This window comes from Aethina tumida, chromosome 7, assembly GCF_024364675.1.
Source record: "Aethina tumida isolate Nest 87 chromosome 7, icAetTumi1.1, whole genome shotgun sequence".
In the NCBI taxonomy this organism is placed as follows: Eukaryota; Metazoa; Arthropoda; class Insecta; order Coleoptera; family Nitidulidae; genus Aethina; species Aethina tumida.
This window is the reverse complement of record NC_065441.1, coordinates 2,087,786-2,106,047: the sequence shown is the minus strand read 5'-3', so window position 1 is coordinate 2,106,047 and position 18,262 is coordinate 2,087,786. Positions and strand designations below refer to the sequence as shown.

Genomic DNA, 18,262 nt, shown 5'->3' with positions numbered 1-18,262 from the left:
TATAATCACTGGTAAACGGTGAGGTGGAAATTCAATGAAATATTTGCAACGGTCGTTTGAAATGAAATTTCACGACTCTTCAATTAATAAAGCACAAAGCTTCTAAATTTCATCCTTTTTGGTGTTTTAATCGAAATTACGTATCGCTCCACAAGTTTTTAATTGTATTTAAATCAGGATCTTATGCTGGTCAATCGAGAGTCTCAACATTTTTATCTTTTAACCAATTTTGAACCACTTTGGATGCATGCTTCGTATCATTAGTATGCATAAAAATCCATATAATTGATAATTAACGTTGACAAATGGTTCCATTACTTGTGTCATGATGTCTCTATTTATGAAAGGGTCCACTAATCATTTTTTGTAATGGCCCTATACCATGCCAAGGAAGGGAACCCCAAACTAAAACTTTTCCTTCACCGTGTTTTAAAGTATTTTTAGTGTATCTGGGATCCAAATTTTTATTAGAGGGACAACGAATGTATTTCTTACCATCTGATTTGTTTTTTTGAACATGAAATCATCACTTCAAAGTAAGCCAAAATTCCGGGGGTAATTATGTTTCTTTACTGAAATATATCCTTTCAAGTTGTGTTGTTTATTCAGTTGACGTCTGATTATTTTACTAGACACACTGATTGTGCGACTCTATTAATTCATTTTTTATTTATTTAGAAGACAAGAAAGAGGTCGTTTACTGATTTTTGTCTATCAATAAAAGGATATATTTTCTTATTGTATTTTCAATTGAGTGTGTTGTTTCATATTTGTTAACAAGCAAGTATCATACATTTTTAGCTATATCAGCAATATTTATACCTTGTTATTTCATGTTTATATTATTTTCCTCTGGAAGGCATTGTTTCTTTCTTCTTATTGAAACTGAATTTAAAATACTCCTAATAAGAATAAATTCTACTATTTTGAGTATTGTTATATATATACACCAAACGTAAATGGATTTGAAAGTGCTATTTTTTGGCCAACCAAATCAGACGATTATAAAATGTGTAATAAAAAAGTATCGAATATTGAAATCTATTTTTTATACTGACTGGACAAAATTTAAATTAAATCCTTTTGTTTGATTTTAAATTTTGTGCTATTTCTCTGGCCACCACTGTACATAAAAATTTACTTTGTTACAGTACAAAATAAGGAAAATGTAGAAGTAGTAAATTACACAGTTTCACATTGACAGTTTTTATAACATACGTGGTACCAAATGCATGTATTATGTACAGAATACATAAAAAGGTTATATGTTATGTGCCATGAAGTAAAGAACTTAGTTTTCTGTTTTTTTTTGCTTAATGCTTGACAGAAAATATAGAAAAGAAGACGATAAAACAACTTTCTTTTCATAAAATTACTCTGTCACTGTCGTTACCATAGTCGTTTAATTGTCTAAAATATTCGTCTTTCTTCAACAATTAAAATAAAAAAAAAGCAAATTATAATCAGAAATACCATTTTTACACGTTTATAGGGTTATTGAATATATTTTGTTTCCCTATTATTTGTTTCATTATAACAGATATAAAAAAGTAGATATATTTACATATTTTTATGAAACATACTCACCAGTGTAAGAACGTTGCCAAAACGGCTAAAATAATAAACGAACACAACACATCTTTTAAACAACAATATAAGGACACTTACGTCAAAGGTCTCTCTAGTAGTTCTACTCGCAGAATATGTACATTGTATCTACCAAAATACTAACTGAAAATGACAATTTTTTATTTTTATATTTCTTTACATAAATACTTTCAAATGTTTAAGTTTAAGCCACGTTCATCAACAATTAGCATAAATAATTAAATTATAGTTTCATAGCTCACCAGATGTCATTTACGGTTTAGTCGAGCTAACGCCGGAGAGAAGACTTTTTTGAACATTTGAAATAACATAAATGTTATGTTATTATGAAGTATTTTATTAAAAATATATTTATATTTCCTCTATAACTGGTGGTCTATGCACACCAGAGGATACTTAATGTGAGGTGCAAAATATATCCAATAGCCCTTTAAGTACTCTAAGTTGCATAATCAAGACTTTTCGACAGATATATAAACAAACATTCTCCGTTATACTGAGCCTTTAAAAACAATGAACATTATCGAAATCTAGGGCTAAGGAAGTTTATTAATATTGCATTTTCTGCAGACTCCAACCGTCGCCGGAATGCCGGCAGGACTTCAAGAAACCGGGCGGCGGCGTGAACCACGCGTCGGCCCCCCGGGGCGGCTACCTAAAGCTGCAGGAGGGCAAGCCGCCGTACGCCGGCCGCGGCGACTATCCGGGCCAGCCGGGCAACGGCATCACCGGCCACCGGTCTAAGGGCATCGTGCCCGCCAAGGGTCCACCCCTGTCGTCGCCGACGGCGTCGTCGTCGACCAGTGCGGCGGCGGCGCCCGCCTCCTCGTCCTCCGCGTCGAGGATGCACCAGAACCACGCCAGAGTAGGAGCCAGAGGACAGTATGATATGGTACGTGTGATTTTTTTCCATTAGTAAACCTTTCGATGAGTCACGTCGATTAAAAGGCCGAAACGTACGTTCGTGTGTGAGTGTGTTTGTCGAGAACGAGATTACAGGTGGATAATCGCTTAATCTTGGCGTGTGTTTTTTCCGGCCCAAGTCGTTAACGTCGTTCTCGACATTACCTCTTAACTTGTTGCTTCGTTATTTCATTTTATCGACAATGATCGCTCTAATCTATGCGATTATTAATTATTTAGTCATTGCACTGTAAATACAAAAATTGGGCCACAAATTTAAAACGTTAAACAACTTTTGAGAAGTCAGTAAAGTTTCCTCATTTTGCCTTTTAATAAGCTTTACTGAAAAGAGTTCCAGTGAGCTGATTATGAATTTGTAGATTTAAATTAAAGATAATTTAATTTCCTGTTTACTTTATATACGACATTTTTCAATTAAATAATTGGTTGGGGCAATAATTATAAATATAATGATTTTTTTTTGAGTTATTTTTTGAAAAAAAACTTGAATTTAATTAATTAACCCCAATTTTCTATGAAGACTCCTGATCTACTACAACAAGTAGTGATAAATATTTGAATAAATTAAATATTTCACGAAGTAGAAAGAGTAGAAAGAATTTGACAATTTAATTTAAAATGGTCATATATGAAGTAAAGTTACAAGAAAAAATGATTCCATCCATACCTTAAACGTTATACAACAATGTGAAAATTGTATCACGTTTGATTACCGAAGAAAAACGCATGTACTCCTTAGAACGGCCTGGAAAATGCGTTTACAGTACGTAAAACGAGATTTACCGTAAGGATTCGGGACGGAACGTGTAATTTTTCGCCGTTCGTTCGTTCAAGATGCAGTTTTTGCGTGTGTCGGTTCGATACACACTTCACAACTATCAAGGTTTTAAACTGCATTGTTTTTCTTTCAGTTACACGTTCATTAAAATGGGTCAAATATCGCTTCTAATTTAATAAAATGGTCCAAGAATCAACAATCAATAAAACTGTTTGCTCATTTCGTTGGAATTTCTCCTTGTCATTTAAATCGAGTCACAGTTTCTAGAATATCGGATCGACGAATTTTGCAAGCTCTATTTCGTACGAAGTTGACCCAATTATTTCAGTTGCACAATTCACCGTCTCCGATCAATCTGTCCGTACTTCTTCACAAACACACCAACGACTGTAATCGTAATTACCGTTCCAAGAATCGTTAAAATCCAGACTCAATATTTACCCACTTAACATCATTCGATTCGTACAACATAAACAGATTGAGATTGAAGCCGTTTTCGCACCTGCAAAAAAACTACGCATCGTTTTTTTTGTGCCTTTGCTAAAAGATGAACCCTCCGGTTTAGTCCCCCGGGTTGTGCGGGGGGCGCAAGTGGGAGTTGATCGATGCGCTTTCCTTCTCTCTCTCTTCCCCCCGGTCGAAAAAGATTGGAATTTATATTCGGCTGGCACGCACCTCTTTTTCCCCCCTTTCACGGCTGTGTCTGTCTGTTTTTGTTCATTTTGTAATGGGACATTGATTTTGAGGTCAACCCTCGGGGATCGATTCATTAGAACTTGCATAAATAATGTTAGATCATACGTTTTGACGAATTTCATAATGTGCACAGTTTTCTGTAGAATTCTGACTATTTCACGATATTTTTCATAGGAATTTGACGTGGTTTTTCTGCAGAAGTTGTGGATAAGAGATTAACGAATATTTTAAACCAATAAACTACTTCAAAACTAAATATTATTTGATTTTATAATGAAATGACTGATCATCAATGGTAAAATTTAAAGCACTATTGTATTATTTAAAACAAATGTATTATTTAAAACAAAGGGTGTGTAGAATTATTATAATATATTTAAAACAAAGGGTGTATAGAATTTAAACAGTGTCATTCCCATTAACATTCAACAAAGACAGTTTAGACAAACAATTTTTGAGATAAACAATTAGTAAAAAATGTATTTATAGTCCTTCTATTTTATTTAAATTTAGTCATTTCTTTATAGTAAATTTTCTATAAATATTAATTAAATTGTATTTAATTACAAATTGTCTGATTACTAAAGGTAAAAATTACAATAATATTGATAACTCCATAAATATATTATTTAAAACAAAGATAAAGAATTTTTAGTAACTATTAGATAATGTCAACCCTCTTAAGATTTATTTATACAACTAAGACAGTCATTAACTTTTCTAAACAGTCCTAAAAACAATTAAGACAGTTTTAGTTTATAAGATACGTAATTAGTAAAAAATGTTTTTATATTCCTTCTATTTTATTTAAATTTAGACGTTTATTTATAGTAAATTGTTACTAAATATCAATTAAATAGTATTTGATTACAAAATGGACTGATTACCAAAGGTAAAAATTAGAATAATATTGATACCTCCATAAATATACTTATTAAAACAAAGAGAAAGGATTTTTAGTAGCTATTAGACAATGTCAACCCTCTTAAGATTTATACAACTAAGACAGTCATTAACCTTTCTAAACAGTCCTAAAAACAATTAAGACAGTTTTAGTTTATAAGATAAGTAATTAGTAAAAACTGTTTTTATATTTCTTCTATTTTATTTAAATGTAGTCGTTTCTTTATAGTAAATTTTCTCTAAATATTAACTAAATGGACTGATTGCCAAAGGTAAAAATTAAGGCACTATTGGTAACTCTATAAATATATTATTTAAAACAAAGAGAAATAATTTATACAACTAAAAGAGATGAAACTTCCTAAACAGTTCTAAAAACAATTATGACAATTTTAGAGAATTAGTAAAAAATATCTTTTATTCCTTCTATTTTGTTTAAATTAAATTTAACCATTTCTTTATAGTAAATTTTCTGTGTTTGATTACAAAATAAATAAAACATCAAACGTAAGATGTTTAAAATATAGAGAAAAGGTATTGTTTTCTGGAATTTAATTGTCTATACAATTAAGAAAGTACTTGAGACAATTGTAAAACCTCTCAAACATTTTTGTTACAATTAGAACAGTTTTACCTTCTGAGATAAATAATTAATAAAAGCATATCTATTTGTTTTTTCTTTTATTTAATAAAAATTGAACAACTACTTTACATTTATTTTTCTTAATTGAATATTAACTATTTGATTACAAAATCAATGGAGTACAGTTTAAAGCACGATTGGTAATTGCATGAATATTTAAAGAATAAATACGAAGAAAATTGTTTAATACTTTTCAAATCAACATTTCATAACAGTTATTTGCCTGAACAACTAAGAGATGCGCACTCCAGTTTGCATAAATCATGACACCTTGCCAGTTATTTTAAAGATGGATGGTAAATTCATTTCCTGATTATCATTTACTTTTCGAAATAGAGTAATTACTGAATATAATATTCTTCGCTTAAGGAAACCACACAAAACTCTATAAAAAAACCCGAGACATGATAATAAAAGAGGGTTTTATAGGTCGTTCGTCGGACGTTCCGATGTTTATTGCCAAATAAATAACTAGACTCCCGACTACAAACACGGAAATTTTCGGAAAACTCGTCGTCGAATAACTGAAAATGTGTCGTTTTATCGTCCGGAGTGCAATTTGTCGTCATACAGAGTTAATTTCGGTTACTGTTAGGTGCATTTTACTGTAAATTGTTTGATTGTTTTTTTCCTACATTTCGACGCCGTAATTTTATGCAATTTAACCGTTTCGTTTGAACACTTTTAATTGTTCGTTGCAGAGTCAATCGTCGTCGATGGCGGCGCCCCGCGAACCGATGCCGTTCCAGACGCCGAGCAGCGGCGACCTGGACAACATCATGAAGGTAAATTAACATGTAAATGATGCGAGAAAAAAACTACATAATGTTTTCGATCGTTTTTCAGGAGATGAAAAGGATACCGGCCCCGTTGGAATCGATAGCTGCGACGCCTCGCATCGATCTCGACAACAAGTACAGACAGAGCGCCAGCCAGTACAATTTGGGAAAAGTGAGTGTGCTCTCTTGAAATGAATCGAATCAAAAGAACGTGTGGATTTTATCGTCGACCAACGAACGGTCGCACGTTCTTTGATCGCGATAGCAAAAGTCACGGCCGAATTTTGCGCAAGATTTTCGTCTCTGCTGCGACTCTATTAATTGGAAATTGTTTAAATAAAAACTATTAATAATACATAATTGTTTTTGCAGATTTCCGAGGCGACGCCAGGACCGTACCCATCGAAAAGTGAGTCTTAATTCAGTTTTTGGGCTAGCTAATCGTTTTAATTGTGTCGACTGAGTGCCAGACACGCCTCCGAAGGTGGCGAAGAAAAACGCCACGTTGGGCAAATCAAAAATTGGCAATAATAATGAAAAGGAAGGCTCGTTTGCCAGTCTTATCACATATCGTATTAACGTCGCGCAACAATCGTTCAATTCATTACGTACTTTAATGGTTTGTAAAATTGTCAATTTTTTGTTTGGTCGCCGTTACGTTTTTAATGGGACGCAATAAAATAATTGATTCGACATTTCCGCCCGTGTTCGCACGCGTTTCGCCCACACCGTTTCGCATTCGGTTTGTTTTCTTCGCACGGATCGAACATAGTAATGAGTTTGTTTCGTCATTCGAATTTTAATAATTGCATCAACGATGGGTTTTATGACTTTTTTGGTGTTATGCAAAAACCTCCTTTTACTAATTAAGTTTCTAAAACATTATTTATGTTATAATCGCGATGTATTAATATATTGTGATCGGACAATAAAAATGTTATCTGCTACGCCTTTCAGATTAGATTGTTCCGTTTTATCAAACTATTGTTGTTATTAATTAATTTTAAATCAATGTGAATTTAAATAAGTCTATTTTGTATTGAAAACAATCGTAGGTGAATAAAATTAAACAAAAGAAGGTTCAAATTTGCCACGAAGCTGAATTTTTGTCTGCCAATTCACTTTAATATTACAAATATATTTTAAAGTAGGGTTTTAGGACTAAATGGGAGTCATTTTTTTTGCTAAAGAATCTGTTTTAATAGTTTTTTAAGGAATTTTAATTACAGGTTTATCTAAAAGTATTTATAGAAAACTAAATCTTACGAATAGATTAAGTAACTTAATTAATACTGAAATTCTATAGGTTCAACAATATTGTATTCATAAAAATACAATTATAAATATAATATTTTTGAATGTTTTAAAATATTTTAAACAAAAAAAATAAGAAATATTTATAAACAACTATATATTTTCTTAAAAATAAATTAAGTAAGTCAATAAACTTTTATATTGATACTTTTTTTAAGAAATTGATGTTTAACAATAGTGTATTTATTAAAATATAATAATAATGACATATATAACTATATATTCTCTTACAAATAAATTAAGTAAGTCATTTAGCTTTTATATTGATACTTTTAAGAAATTGGGGTTCAATAATATTATATTTATTAAAATATAATAATAATGGTAATATTCAATATTTTTAAGTATTTTAAAATATTTTAAACAAAAAAAGTAAAAAATATTTATAGACAACAATATATTATCTTACAAATAAATTAAGTAAATCAATAAACTTTTATATTGATACTTTTTTTAAGAAATTGAGGTTCAACAATATTATATTTATTAAAATATAATAATAATGGCAATATTCAATATTTTTAAGTATTTTAAAATATTTTAAACAAACAAAGTAAGAAATGTGTATAGACAACAATATATTATCTTACAAATAAATTAATTAAGTCAATAAACTTTTATATTGATACTTCTTTTAAAAAATTGAGGTTCAACAATAGTGTATTTATTAAAATATAATAATTATGGCAATATTCAATATTTTTAAATATTTTAAAATATTTTAAACAAAAAAAAAGTAAGAAATATTTATAAACAATATATATTCTTTTTCAAATAAATTAAGTCATTAACTTCTATATTGATACTTCTTTAAAATAATTTAAATAAAAAAAAATATAAAAAATATTTATAGAAAAGTATACAATTTTAAAATAATATATTTTGTTATAAATAAAATAGCTAAATTAAGTTATGTTCATTAAAATATAAGTAATACGTTAGTTTCAAGTATTAAAAAAAATTAAACTAAAAAATAGTAAAAATATGTATAGAACTATTATCTCTTATAAATAAATTAAGTATGGCAATTAACTTCTCAAACTAATGCTTATTTAATGAGATTGAGAGACATTAAGATTGTTTTTAATAAAATATAATAACAATATTTATTTAAAATTTTGTTCAAAAAACGGTAACACACAAAAATACATGATATAGTAACATTTTATATAAAAATTTATGAGTTAAAGTAATCCAAATATTCAAATAAAGAATTCCATTCAGAATATGAATTTGTAAACAAACGTAATTTGATTGAATCAAGCAATTAATTGTTAAACTTTTTACATTCCTCTATATGCCATACGTTTATGGTATATAGAGGTTTTCTTTGTCGATCGTGCGACACACATGTTTTGAACCCTCGAGGGCCCGGTGCCGGAACGTTTTCATTCTTTGCCCCGTTGTTGTCCCAGTCTCAGTCCGTCTAGTTCGACTGCAACAACGCGCACATGTTGTATCAGTCGTGTAGGTGCCGTTTCGAAAAATCCCCATTGCGTAACCCCAACGACACCGTGTGTTTATGTGTGTGTGTGTGTGAGTGCACGTGCGAGGTTGCCGCAACCGATGATTCATTCACCGACTCATAAACGTGATTTTTCCATCTTGTTCGATCAATTAATAAGGAACGTGCGATGACTGGCGGTGGACGGTTGAGAAACAGCGCCCGGTTTTTCGGCCAGGTAAACAAACAGCCAAGGCAGCTATCCCAGGTACAAGAAAAACAGCTGACCCGAGATTCTTTGTCTATTTAGTCCGGCTTAGGAAATAAAAATCGTGACGTAATTGATACGTTGACGCAATCCAGGCGATAATTACTTCTTCGACGTCGGCGACGATAACTTTCGATCTCGATAACGCGAAACACGTTTCGGTCCGAAATTTGTTGTCGTTTTTTTTTTTATTAATTTTTCGCAAACACTTCTTCGGCTCGCTGTGGCGGTGTGTGCGCCGAAGACGGCGACGAAGAGAGAGAGCGAGGACGGAATATAGCGGGGTTTACGGTGTCAACAACCTGATCCGCGGCGGAAAAGGCGTACGGAGCGAAATGTGCACGCGGAAACAAAGAAAGGGACTGATTTTTGTCTCCTACACTACACTGATCTTCCTTTGAAGCGGGGTAATTTAAATTGCTTCGAAATTTGGAATACCAATGACATATTATCTAAATAAGTTAAAATAAACAGTGTAATCTCCTACAAAATTGTATCAATAACGGAACTTTCAAACCAGTATTAAAACTAATATCACCAAATTCATTGGGGAATTAATAAAACACTACTTATTACCTTTAAATAAATCCAATCAGTACTTGGTTGGTCGTTCCTTGCTCTATGAACTACTGGCATCCTCTTTAGCATAGTAAAAATCAGTGATTCTTGGTCCCTAAGTCACCATTCTTCTCTAAGAGTTTTAGTAGCTCATCCAAATTTTGAAGCTTGTGGTTTCGACTGTAAATTTGTCTTTGAAGAAGGTCCCCATACATGTTCAGCCTGGTGAACATGGGGACCACAACATCCAAGTAATGTCAAATTTACGTCTCGCACAATGAGGTCGAGCATTGACATCTACAAAAACGATATCCGGTCCAAATTCTTAAGCAAATGGGTAATAATTGGCTGATTAACCAAGTCGAGATATCGTCGAACATTCATAGTTACTAGGTTCAATATGAGCAGCTACGTGCGTGCATCTAAAGAAATTCCACCTCACACAGTTACAGAATGAGTTCCAAAAACAACAGTTGGAGCCATGTGTTGCTCTTGAAATTTCTCAGTGATAATGAGTAGATTCTTCTATCTGTTAAACAATACTCCATTTAGCTGCAGTTCATAGACCCATCCTCTGTGGGCAACCCTATGTTTCTTGTTTAACAGAAGGTGTCCAAAACGTGTTCTGGATCTAAGACAATTTTTATGCACCCTTCTTCTTATAGTAAACAAACTTATAGTGGTTCTAACATCTGCACGAAGCCTGGATGTGTACAATGTGGGATTTCATCTAACAGAAATAATCAGAAAATAGTCCTGTCTTCTGGTCGTAGTTCCTTGTCAATCACCACCTTCGTATATTGCTATTAAGAGTTTGTTGTTGATGATGATTCCAAGCTCAACTTATCACACCTTATGAAACATTATATATTTGGGATACTTGTTGACTTAGATTGCCTGTTCCAAAAGTGAAATTATATCGGTAAAGTCTTTAGAAGGAAGGCCATTTTATGGTGCTAAACAACAAATCCCACATACCCAATTTCCTTTTTCATGAAAAATACTCATTTATTTAAGAACATTGACGAAAGATTCAAATTCAACCCACTTTTCACACATTTTGTCGATTCCCCTCAAGTTTTTAAATATTTTAAACAAAGTAAGAAATATTTATAAAAAACTGTATTATTCTCTTACAAATAAATTAAGTAAGCCAATTAACTTTTATATTGATACTTCTTTTAAGAAATTGAGGTTCAGCAATATTGTATTTAGCCCACTTTTTATACACATTTTGTCGATCTCTCATCTAATATATGGATACTTCATCTTTCATTGATACGGGGAGCAATTTTTAGACATCCTCGAAGGTTTTGAAGTGTTGCTCAGTCAGTGCGTACTCGTTGATGAAAAGAGATGATAATCAGAAGGCGTCAGGTGTGGCATATTCAGCAGGTAGTGTAGAAATTCCCAATCAAGTGAAGAAATCGTTTCTTTTATTACTTTAACTGAATATACAGAAACGTTATCATGGTACAAAATGACTTTTTAGCTTCTTCTGGCTATTTTTCGATCAATGTGATCACCACACACACACAAGACGATCCTGTCTTGCACTCGATGTTGATGGTTTCCTTGGTTTTATTCATGACTCTTTGCGTTTGGGATTACCAAAATAGATACAAAAGACCCTTTCTTTCGTGGCGTAAAAGCATCATTTGACACACAGTTATTCGCTTTTCACTGTGCCCCTTCGTTCAGTTCATGTGGAACCCATTTTCCAACCTACTGAATCTTTGGCATATCTCTCAGGCTTGACTCTGAATGGCTTGACGAGTGACATTCATCTACTTCGTCATCACTTGTTGCGTTTGTCCAATAATACTTTGAAATGTTGAGACCAATGTTTAAAAATCTTGGATTGGGCCAAGATTAGCATAAGTGTCAATAACAATTCGACGTTCCGGTGTCTTTTTCTTTTGACTGGACAAAAATATAATGCTTATTTGACTCAAAATTCAACATATTTAACAAGAAAAACAAGTTTTTAGTTCGTCATATACTTCAATAAGTTTCATGCACCATCCCTAAACAGAAAAAGGACATTTTAAACTTGCTCACCTTGTAAATTAAAAATAAGTCGAATAAAATGTGTCCAAATTCATAAAATGAAGGTAATGAGTTTAATATGGAGCTTTAAATATTCAAATAAAATTACTGGTTAAAATAAAACACATTGATAATATTTTTATATCCATTTAATTTAGTTATTCATTCCAAAAGATGCAGTGTATCTGCTGTGTTTTGGTTCCCTTTTTTAATTATTTTAATTGGACTGTTTTGTTCAAGTTAATGTTACAAATGATATTTTTATGTCTTGAGTACTCCACTCTAAATTCCGTTGGCCGTAAACAGATATTTCCTTCCAAGAATAATAAATCAACCGACGCATTGTAAAAATGCACTTGTCAATTATTAATATTAAATTATCATAGTTGTTCAATAATAGAAAATAATAAATTACTAGTCAATGCTAAAGTAGTAAATAACGTGCACAGATCTGGCAGTACACAATAAACACGCTCAACTTATTGTTTACGCTTTTTAAAATTCAAAATACGCCGTTGGAAACAACGGTCGAAAAGTCCACTTTTCGCCCTCTCACACTCGTCAATAATTTAATATTTCATTATTTAATGCTGCTCTCATACAAACCAGCAATTATTAATATATAATTACAATCCGTCCTTTGAATAATTAATAAATCACAATTTATAGGGTGGTGGAAAGGAATAGTGATTTGACGCGAAGGAATTCCGGCGACATTCGTCCGATTACCATAAGAAAACAAACCGCGGTTTCATGGGCGACAACATTTCAAGCCTCGCCATTCAATTAAACGTTAAATTAATTTAGTTTTGACGGATTTCTTCGGTTATTCGTTTGCTCTGCGTACGTGATACGCGCGTGCCACCTTTGTTTTCCGCCGTTCCACCTGACGCAGGTGGCGGCAACAGGTGGACGAACCGCCCTTAAGTCTTTTCAGTTTCGTACGCGTCCGGGCACATTTCAGTCGAAGCTCGGTATACTATGTTGTGGTTTTTGGAGGAGTTCACTCAAAGTTTGGTCTCGTCTGTTTCAGAGAAGGAACGTCATCCCGGCCTGGCACCAGTTTCGTAAGTATTCTACCAGTTTCTAGTTAAACGACGGCAAATTCGATAAAAAAAATCAATGGAAACGGACTTGTTTACAGCCCACAAGTTGTTTTGTATTGTGTGAATGTTTATTTGCAATTGAATGGCAATGATGGTTTATTGGAGACGTTCTCTTTCTCTGCGATGGTAAAAACATTTCGCAATAATATTATTGTATGTAAAGTATTTTTTCAGAAAGTTACAATAATATTATGAGACCGTCCGAAATGTCACATTTTCCTTTTAAAACGTAAATATTGCAATTTTATTATTTACTTAAATGAAATTGTTAAGAAAGTTTCACATTCTTTTATTGTTATTTTTAGTTTGTGGTAGTTATGTAATTAAATACAAGTCCCTATTATATTAAAAAAAGGTATAAGTGCCTCACATTGAACCTTTTTTTAAGTCACCTTCATTGCTTGCAAAATTTCATTTATTATCGATCATTTCAAAGTGCATTAGCGAAAGTGAAGCCCGCTAACGTTCGCATTTAGAAATCGACCTCTTTTAAGATTATCGTCGTCTATTCCAACGCTAATTTTGTCCGTTGATTTTTTTCTTCTTGTCCATTTATTACCGACGTTTATTTAATTTGTTGTTTCGTTTTCATTTGCAGCGACCTTCAGGGTGATCTCAGCCTGTCGGAGAGCGATGACGAGCACAGACAAACCACCCATGAACCAGTAGGAAGGTAACGTTCGTTTCACAATAAACGACACGTTTTTGTTCCGTCTGAATGTGTAACGTTGTTTCGTTTTAACGCAGGATGCTGTCCCCGATCGAGGCGACGCCCGCCCACCCGTTCGCCAACCACCCGCCCCTGCCGAACCTGAAGTACCCGCCGCCACTCCACCACCACCAACACCACCATCAGCAGCAGCAACAGCACAACCATCACGGCGGCCACCATCAGAAATCGACGCCCTCGCCCCAGGGCAACCTGTGTCCGCCGCCGGCGCCCGCTCCCGCCCCCATGGCGCCGCCCCTCAGTCCCGTGGCCAGCTCGTCGAGCGATTCGGCCAGCGATTCGGACAGTGCGAGCGACTCGAGCAGCGATGATTCGCAGGAGGAGAACGTCACCTCGGCCGAGAGCAAGGGTACCACCGCCGCCGACTTGGCCCCCGCACCGCTGGCGGTCGAAGAGGTGGCGAGCATGTCGCCGAAACAGAACACGCGGTGGAACCTGGGCTCGTTCGTGTCGAGCCAGAACGTGATGCTGTCGCCGAAGGTGGAGACTTCGGGCGGCCAGTCAGGCAATCAGATTTCGATACCGGAGAGTCCGGACAGTAACAAGAAGGGCAACAACGACGAGTCGAACGGAGACGACACCAGCGACTCGAAGGACATTGTGCGCAAGGTGACGGAGGATCTGACGCGGGTGCCGAACATGCTGAGCAGCTTCTCGGACGATTCGGATCATAGCGGCGAGGCGCCCAAGGGCGCGGGTCGCGCGAGGAAACACTCGTCGAGTGACAGTGATAGTGATAGTGACGACGACGATGCCAACAGCAGGACTAGCAAATGCAAAACAGTGAAACCAGTGAACAGGGCCAGTCCCAGGACGAAATCGGTTGATTCGCTAAGCGATTCCGACGGCGAGGTGTTCAACAAGCCGGGGCCGATCGTGCCGGTCGCCCAGCAACCGAAAGCGGTACCGGAAAAGACGACGACCACGCCGACGAAGCCGAAACAGAGTCGCGGACGGCCCAGAAAAACGAAAACGCCCGTCAGCTCGGACACGGAGGTGAAGGTGAAGAAGCGCGGACGCCCGCCCAAGGACGGCGCGTCCGCCCACGTTAAGGGCAAGAGGGGCCGGCCCCCCAAGTCGCAGCAAACCGCCCCGTCCAGCAGCAGCGACGACGAGGATCACGGCAAGTTCGAGAAGCCCCATCCGCCGCCCAGAAGGTAAAACTCTTAAAAATATCAAAGAATTTTTTTATGCAAATGTTTTGAATTTTAGACGCACCAAATCAAAATTGCAAACCTCTTCGAGTAGCGATTCAGACAGTCCGACACCGACGCGTCGTCCCGTCTCGTCGGCCAGCCACCGTTCTTCCGACCGAAGCGATTCGCCTCGCAAACCGCCCCGTCACAAGTCGCCCCGCTCCGACGACAAACTCGTGGCCAAAAAGAAAAAGGGTGACTCAGACGAGGAGTGGATGGTGGATCAGCAACGCAACAACCGTGCGAAAACCTCGACGGAAGGTGAGCTGCGTCGACGTGCCGAGACTACGCCGAAAAAACGGCCGGAACGTGAAGGCAAAACTTCGCCGCTGAAGAGGAAGCCGGGCAGGCCATCGAAGAGTGCAGAAACGTGTCCGACGACGACAGACAGCAGCGACAGCGATGATCCACCAAAGGCGTCAAGGTATGTTTTTGACAACTGTGACATTTACATAACCGCAAATTGTTGTTTATAAGTGTATATCCATAACGATGATAAAAATTATTTACAGATCGAAACGAAAACCGAGCTCCAGATCTTCGTCGTCGGATGATGAGAGACGACGTCGTGCCGGATCCGATTCGTCGGACAGCGACGTTTGTTCGCCACTCAAAAAGACACCAAGCAAAGCAGACACGACGACGCTCAAACTCGAGGAAAGTAAACCGGTGCAGGACAAGAAGAAGAACGACACGTTGCGCAAGCTCTTTACGTTCAAGAGGGGCGATGCGGACGGCGGTAAAGGTGGTGGAAAGGGCGGCGGTAAAGGCGGCAAAGGTGGAAAAGGTAACACTTCTTATCCCTTTTATTATTACCAAACATTTATTTTATTGTTTTGTTTAGGAAAAGGTGGAGTGAACGTGATAATCGTGGACGGCGACTACGAACGAAGCAGTTCGTCAGTGGAAGACGAAGCGATGCCAGTTATGTCACAGAATCCAGCGCTGCTGTCGCCTATAGCGGCGCCCACCATCGAACAACCACCCGCTCCACCCCCCATGAAACGTCCTTCATCAGTTACGGCAACAACACCCGCTTCCTCTCCCGCCTTTCCTATTCACATGAAGACTGAACCACCTGGCACGCCAATCGGCAAAGTTATGCCGCTGAAGGTCAGCTTAAGTTTGGCGCAGATCGACTGGAAGAGAATACCCGCCCTCAAGCGACACCTGGAGCGGACACAGCATCCGTTCTTCCTGCAAAGTCTCAAGGAGAACGAGAGAAGGAACAGCGACGGGGAGGAGGACAAGGAGAAATCGCACTCGAAAGAGAAGAAGAACAAGGGCGACAAAGAACACAAGCACAAGAGCAAGAAGCGCAAACGGCGGAACAGCGGCAGCTCGGTCTGTTCGCAGGTGAGCAGCCAGTCTCAGGTCAGCGTGAAGCAGCGCAAGGAGCACAAAAAGGGCAAGGACAAAGAAAATCAGAAGTCGAAGAGGCGGAAAGACGAGAACGCGAGTACGTCGGACGCGTCGGTGGCATGCGTGCCGCCGCTCTCGCTCCACGCCCCATCCACCGCCAACAACCGATCTCACGGCGAGAACAATCTCAATCTGGTCACGGTGCCGCCGACGAATCACGAGCGGGACGAGCAGGCCGCCTCGGCGCGGCTCACCGCCACGGTCGCACCGATGACGGCCCAAACATACGACTCGTCCGGCGGCAACAGGTCTCTGCAGCAGCAGCCGCACCGCGAGTACCACTCGTACTTTGATCACTACGACGAGCCGTCGGAGATCGATGAAAGGTTCGTTCGATTCATATCACTTGGTGTTCTCTTTATTTATTCGTTTCTGTTTAGGGACCAACATCAGTACCTGAGCGACGCGAAACGGTTAAAACGACTTGCCGACAAGGAAACCGATCCCATTAAACAGTGTCTGCTTTATTTGGAGGCGGTGTTGTATTTTCTATTGACCGGCAACGCAATGGAACACGAGAGCGTCACCGAAAAGGCAGTCTTCACCATGTACAAAGAAACACTCAGCCTCATCAAGTATGTACCTTTCTTTGTTTTCTTTTTAAGTCAGTCAAATTATAACATCGAGGGGAGTTAGTAAACAGTTCCAAGATATTAACCGCACCAGTAATAAATGATTATTACTAATATTTTCTGAAAACGGGAAAAATAAACGTATGCTTTCTTTGTATATTTATTTAAAAATAGGTTTTTAATTATAATTGTTACGATAAAAATCTTAAAACAATTATTTTTCTAAAAACATTAAAAATTAACAAAATCTCTACCTCACATCTTCTGCTTATACTCAAAATTTAAGTTCGAATTTAATTTTGGACTCTCCACATCCTCTAAGTTATTCGGACGGTTAGGACTATTCCTTAAACGCTTCCCAAAAATTTCCCAGACTAAATAACTTGTAAAAACATTACTTTTTAAGTCTTAAACGAAAGTGTTATAAAGTTAATATAAACAATGACCTATTTATTTACTATGTAAATTTGTTTACAAAATTATAGGTGGTGCATTAATTTCTCGGAATAGTGGAGTTTGATTAATTGAACAAGTCTTTTATTATATTGAAATAAAATAAAAGAAATCTAACTTTGTTTTTATTGTTTTAGATACATCTCGTCAAAGTTCCGCAATCAACAGAACGTCTCGTCGGTCCACAACAAATTGGCCGTCCTAAGGTTGGTTTTCGTTAGAAGAGCAAGATTTTCTAATAGTTAAATCTCGTATGTTTCATTCCAGTTACCGCTGTCAGGCACTGCTCTACTACAAGTTGTTCAAAATGCGCCGACAGGAGGCCAAAGATATTGTCAAACAGTGGTCCGATTTTATTGCCAAGGTAAAGTCCCAAAGCAAGCAACCCCCTCTGTATTATGACCTAACAAATTGTAATTGTTTTAGAATCCGGCGATCACGCAAGAGCAGACGCCGACCGCCCAGCAGCAGCAACAGCAGCAGCAGGGTCAGGGCACGCCGTCCGCCCTGTCGCCGACCCCGTCGCCCGCCGGTTCCGTGGGCTCCGTGGGCAGCCAATCGTCGGGCTATTCGAGTGGCGAGCTGCACGCGGCCGGACGCGGCGGCCAACCGCCAGCCGTGTGTTCGACGGCCGCCGCCGTCCACCATCCGGGCGGTCCGGGTGTGTGGCTGCCATTGTCCGTGTACAACGCGATGGCCAAACAGAACCAGCTGTTCACCTATCAGATTTCTTATCAGGAGCTGTGGGACACGGCGGACGCGCTCGTCATGAAGGCGGCTGACATGGGCAATAAAGGTGAGTTTTCGATCGACGTTTCC

General features: G+C 37.3%; 1 protein-coding gene across 3 annotated transcripts in view; it reads left to right on the top strand.

Annotated features, from left to right (window-relative positions):
• The window catches only part of LOC109597233 (AF4/FMR2 family member lilli), a 55,324-nt gene that overhangs the window by 34,790 nt on the left and 2,272 nt on the right, over positions 1–18,262 (top strand). For all 3 annotated transcript variants that reach the window (XM_049969568.1, XM_049969569.1, XM_049969570.1), the window contains 14 exons: positions 2,179–2,500; positions 6,254–6,337; positions 6,399–6,503; positions 6,704–6,740; positions 12,998–13,031; positions 13,669–13,743; positions 13,818–14,957; positions 15,013–15,420; positions 15,509–15,783; positions 15,841–16,744; positions 16,799–16,993; positions 17,581–17,649; positions 17,711–17,807; positions 17,870–18,239. In XM_049969568.1, the coding sequence (XP_049825525.1) occupies positions 2,179–2,500; positions 6,254–6,337; positions 6,399–6,503; positions 6,704–6,740; positions 12,998–13,031; positions 13,669–13,743; positions 13,818–14,957; positions 15,013–15,420; positions 15,509–15,783; positions 15,841–16,744; positions 16,799–16,993; positions 17,581–17,649; positions 17,711–17,807; positions 17,870–18,239 (4,115 nt within the window). The remainder of the gene's footprint in view (positions 1–2,178; positions 2,501–6,253; positions 6,338–6,398; positions 6,504–6,703; positions 6,741–12,997; positions 13,032–13,668; positions 13,744–13,817; positions 14,958–15,012; positions 15,421–15,508; positions 15,784–15,840; positions 16,745–16,798; positions 16,994–17,580; positions 17,650–17,710; positions 17,808–17,869; positions 18,240–18,262) is intronic.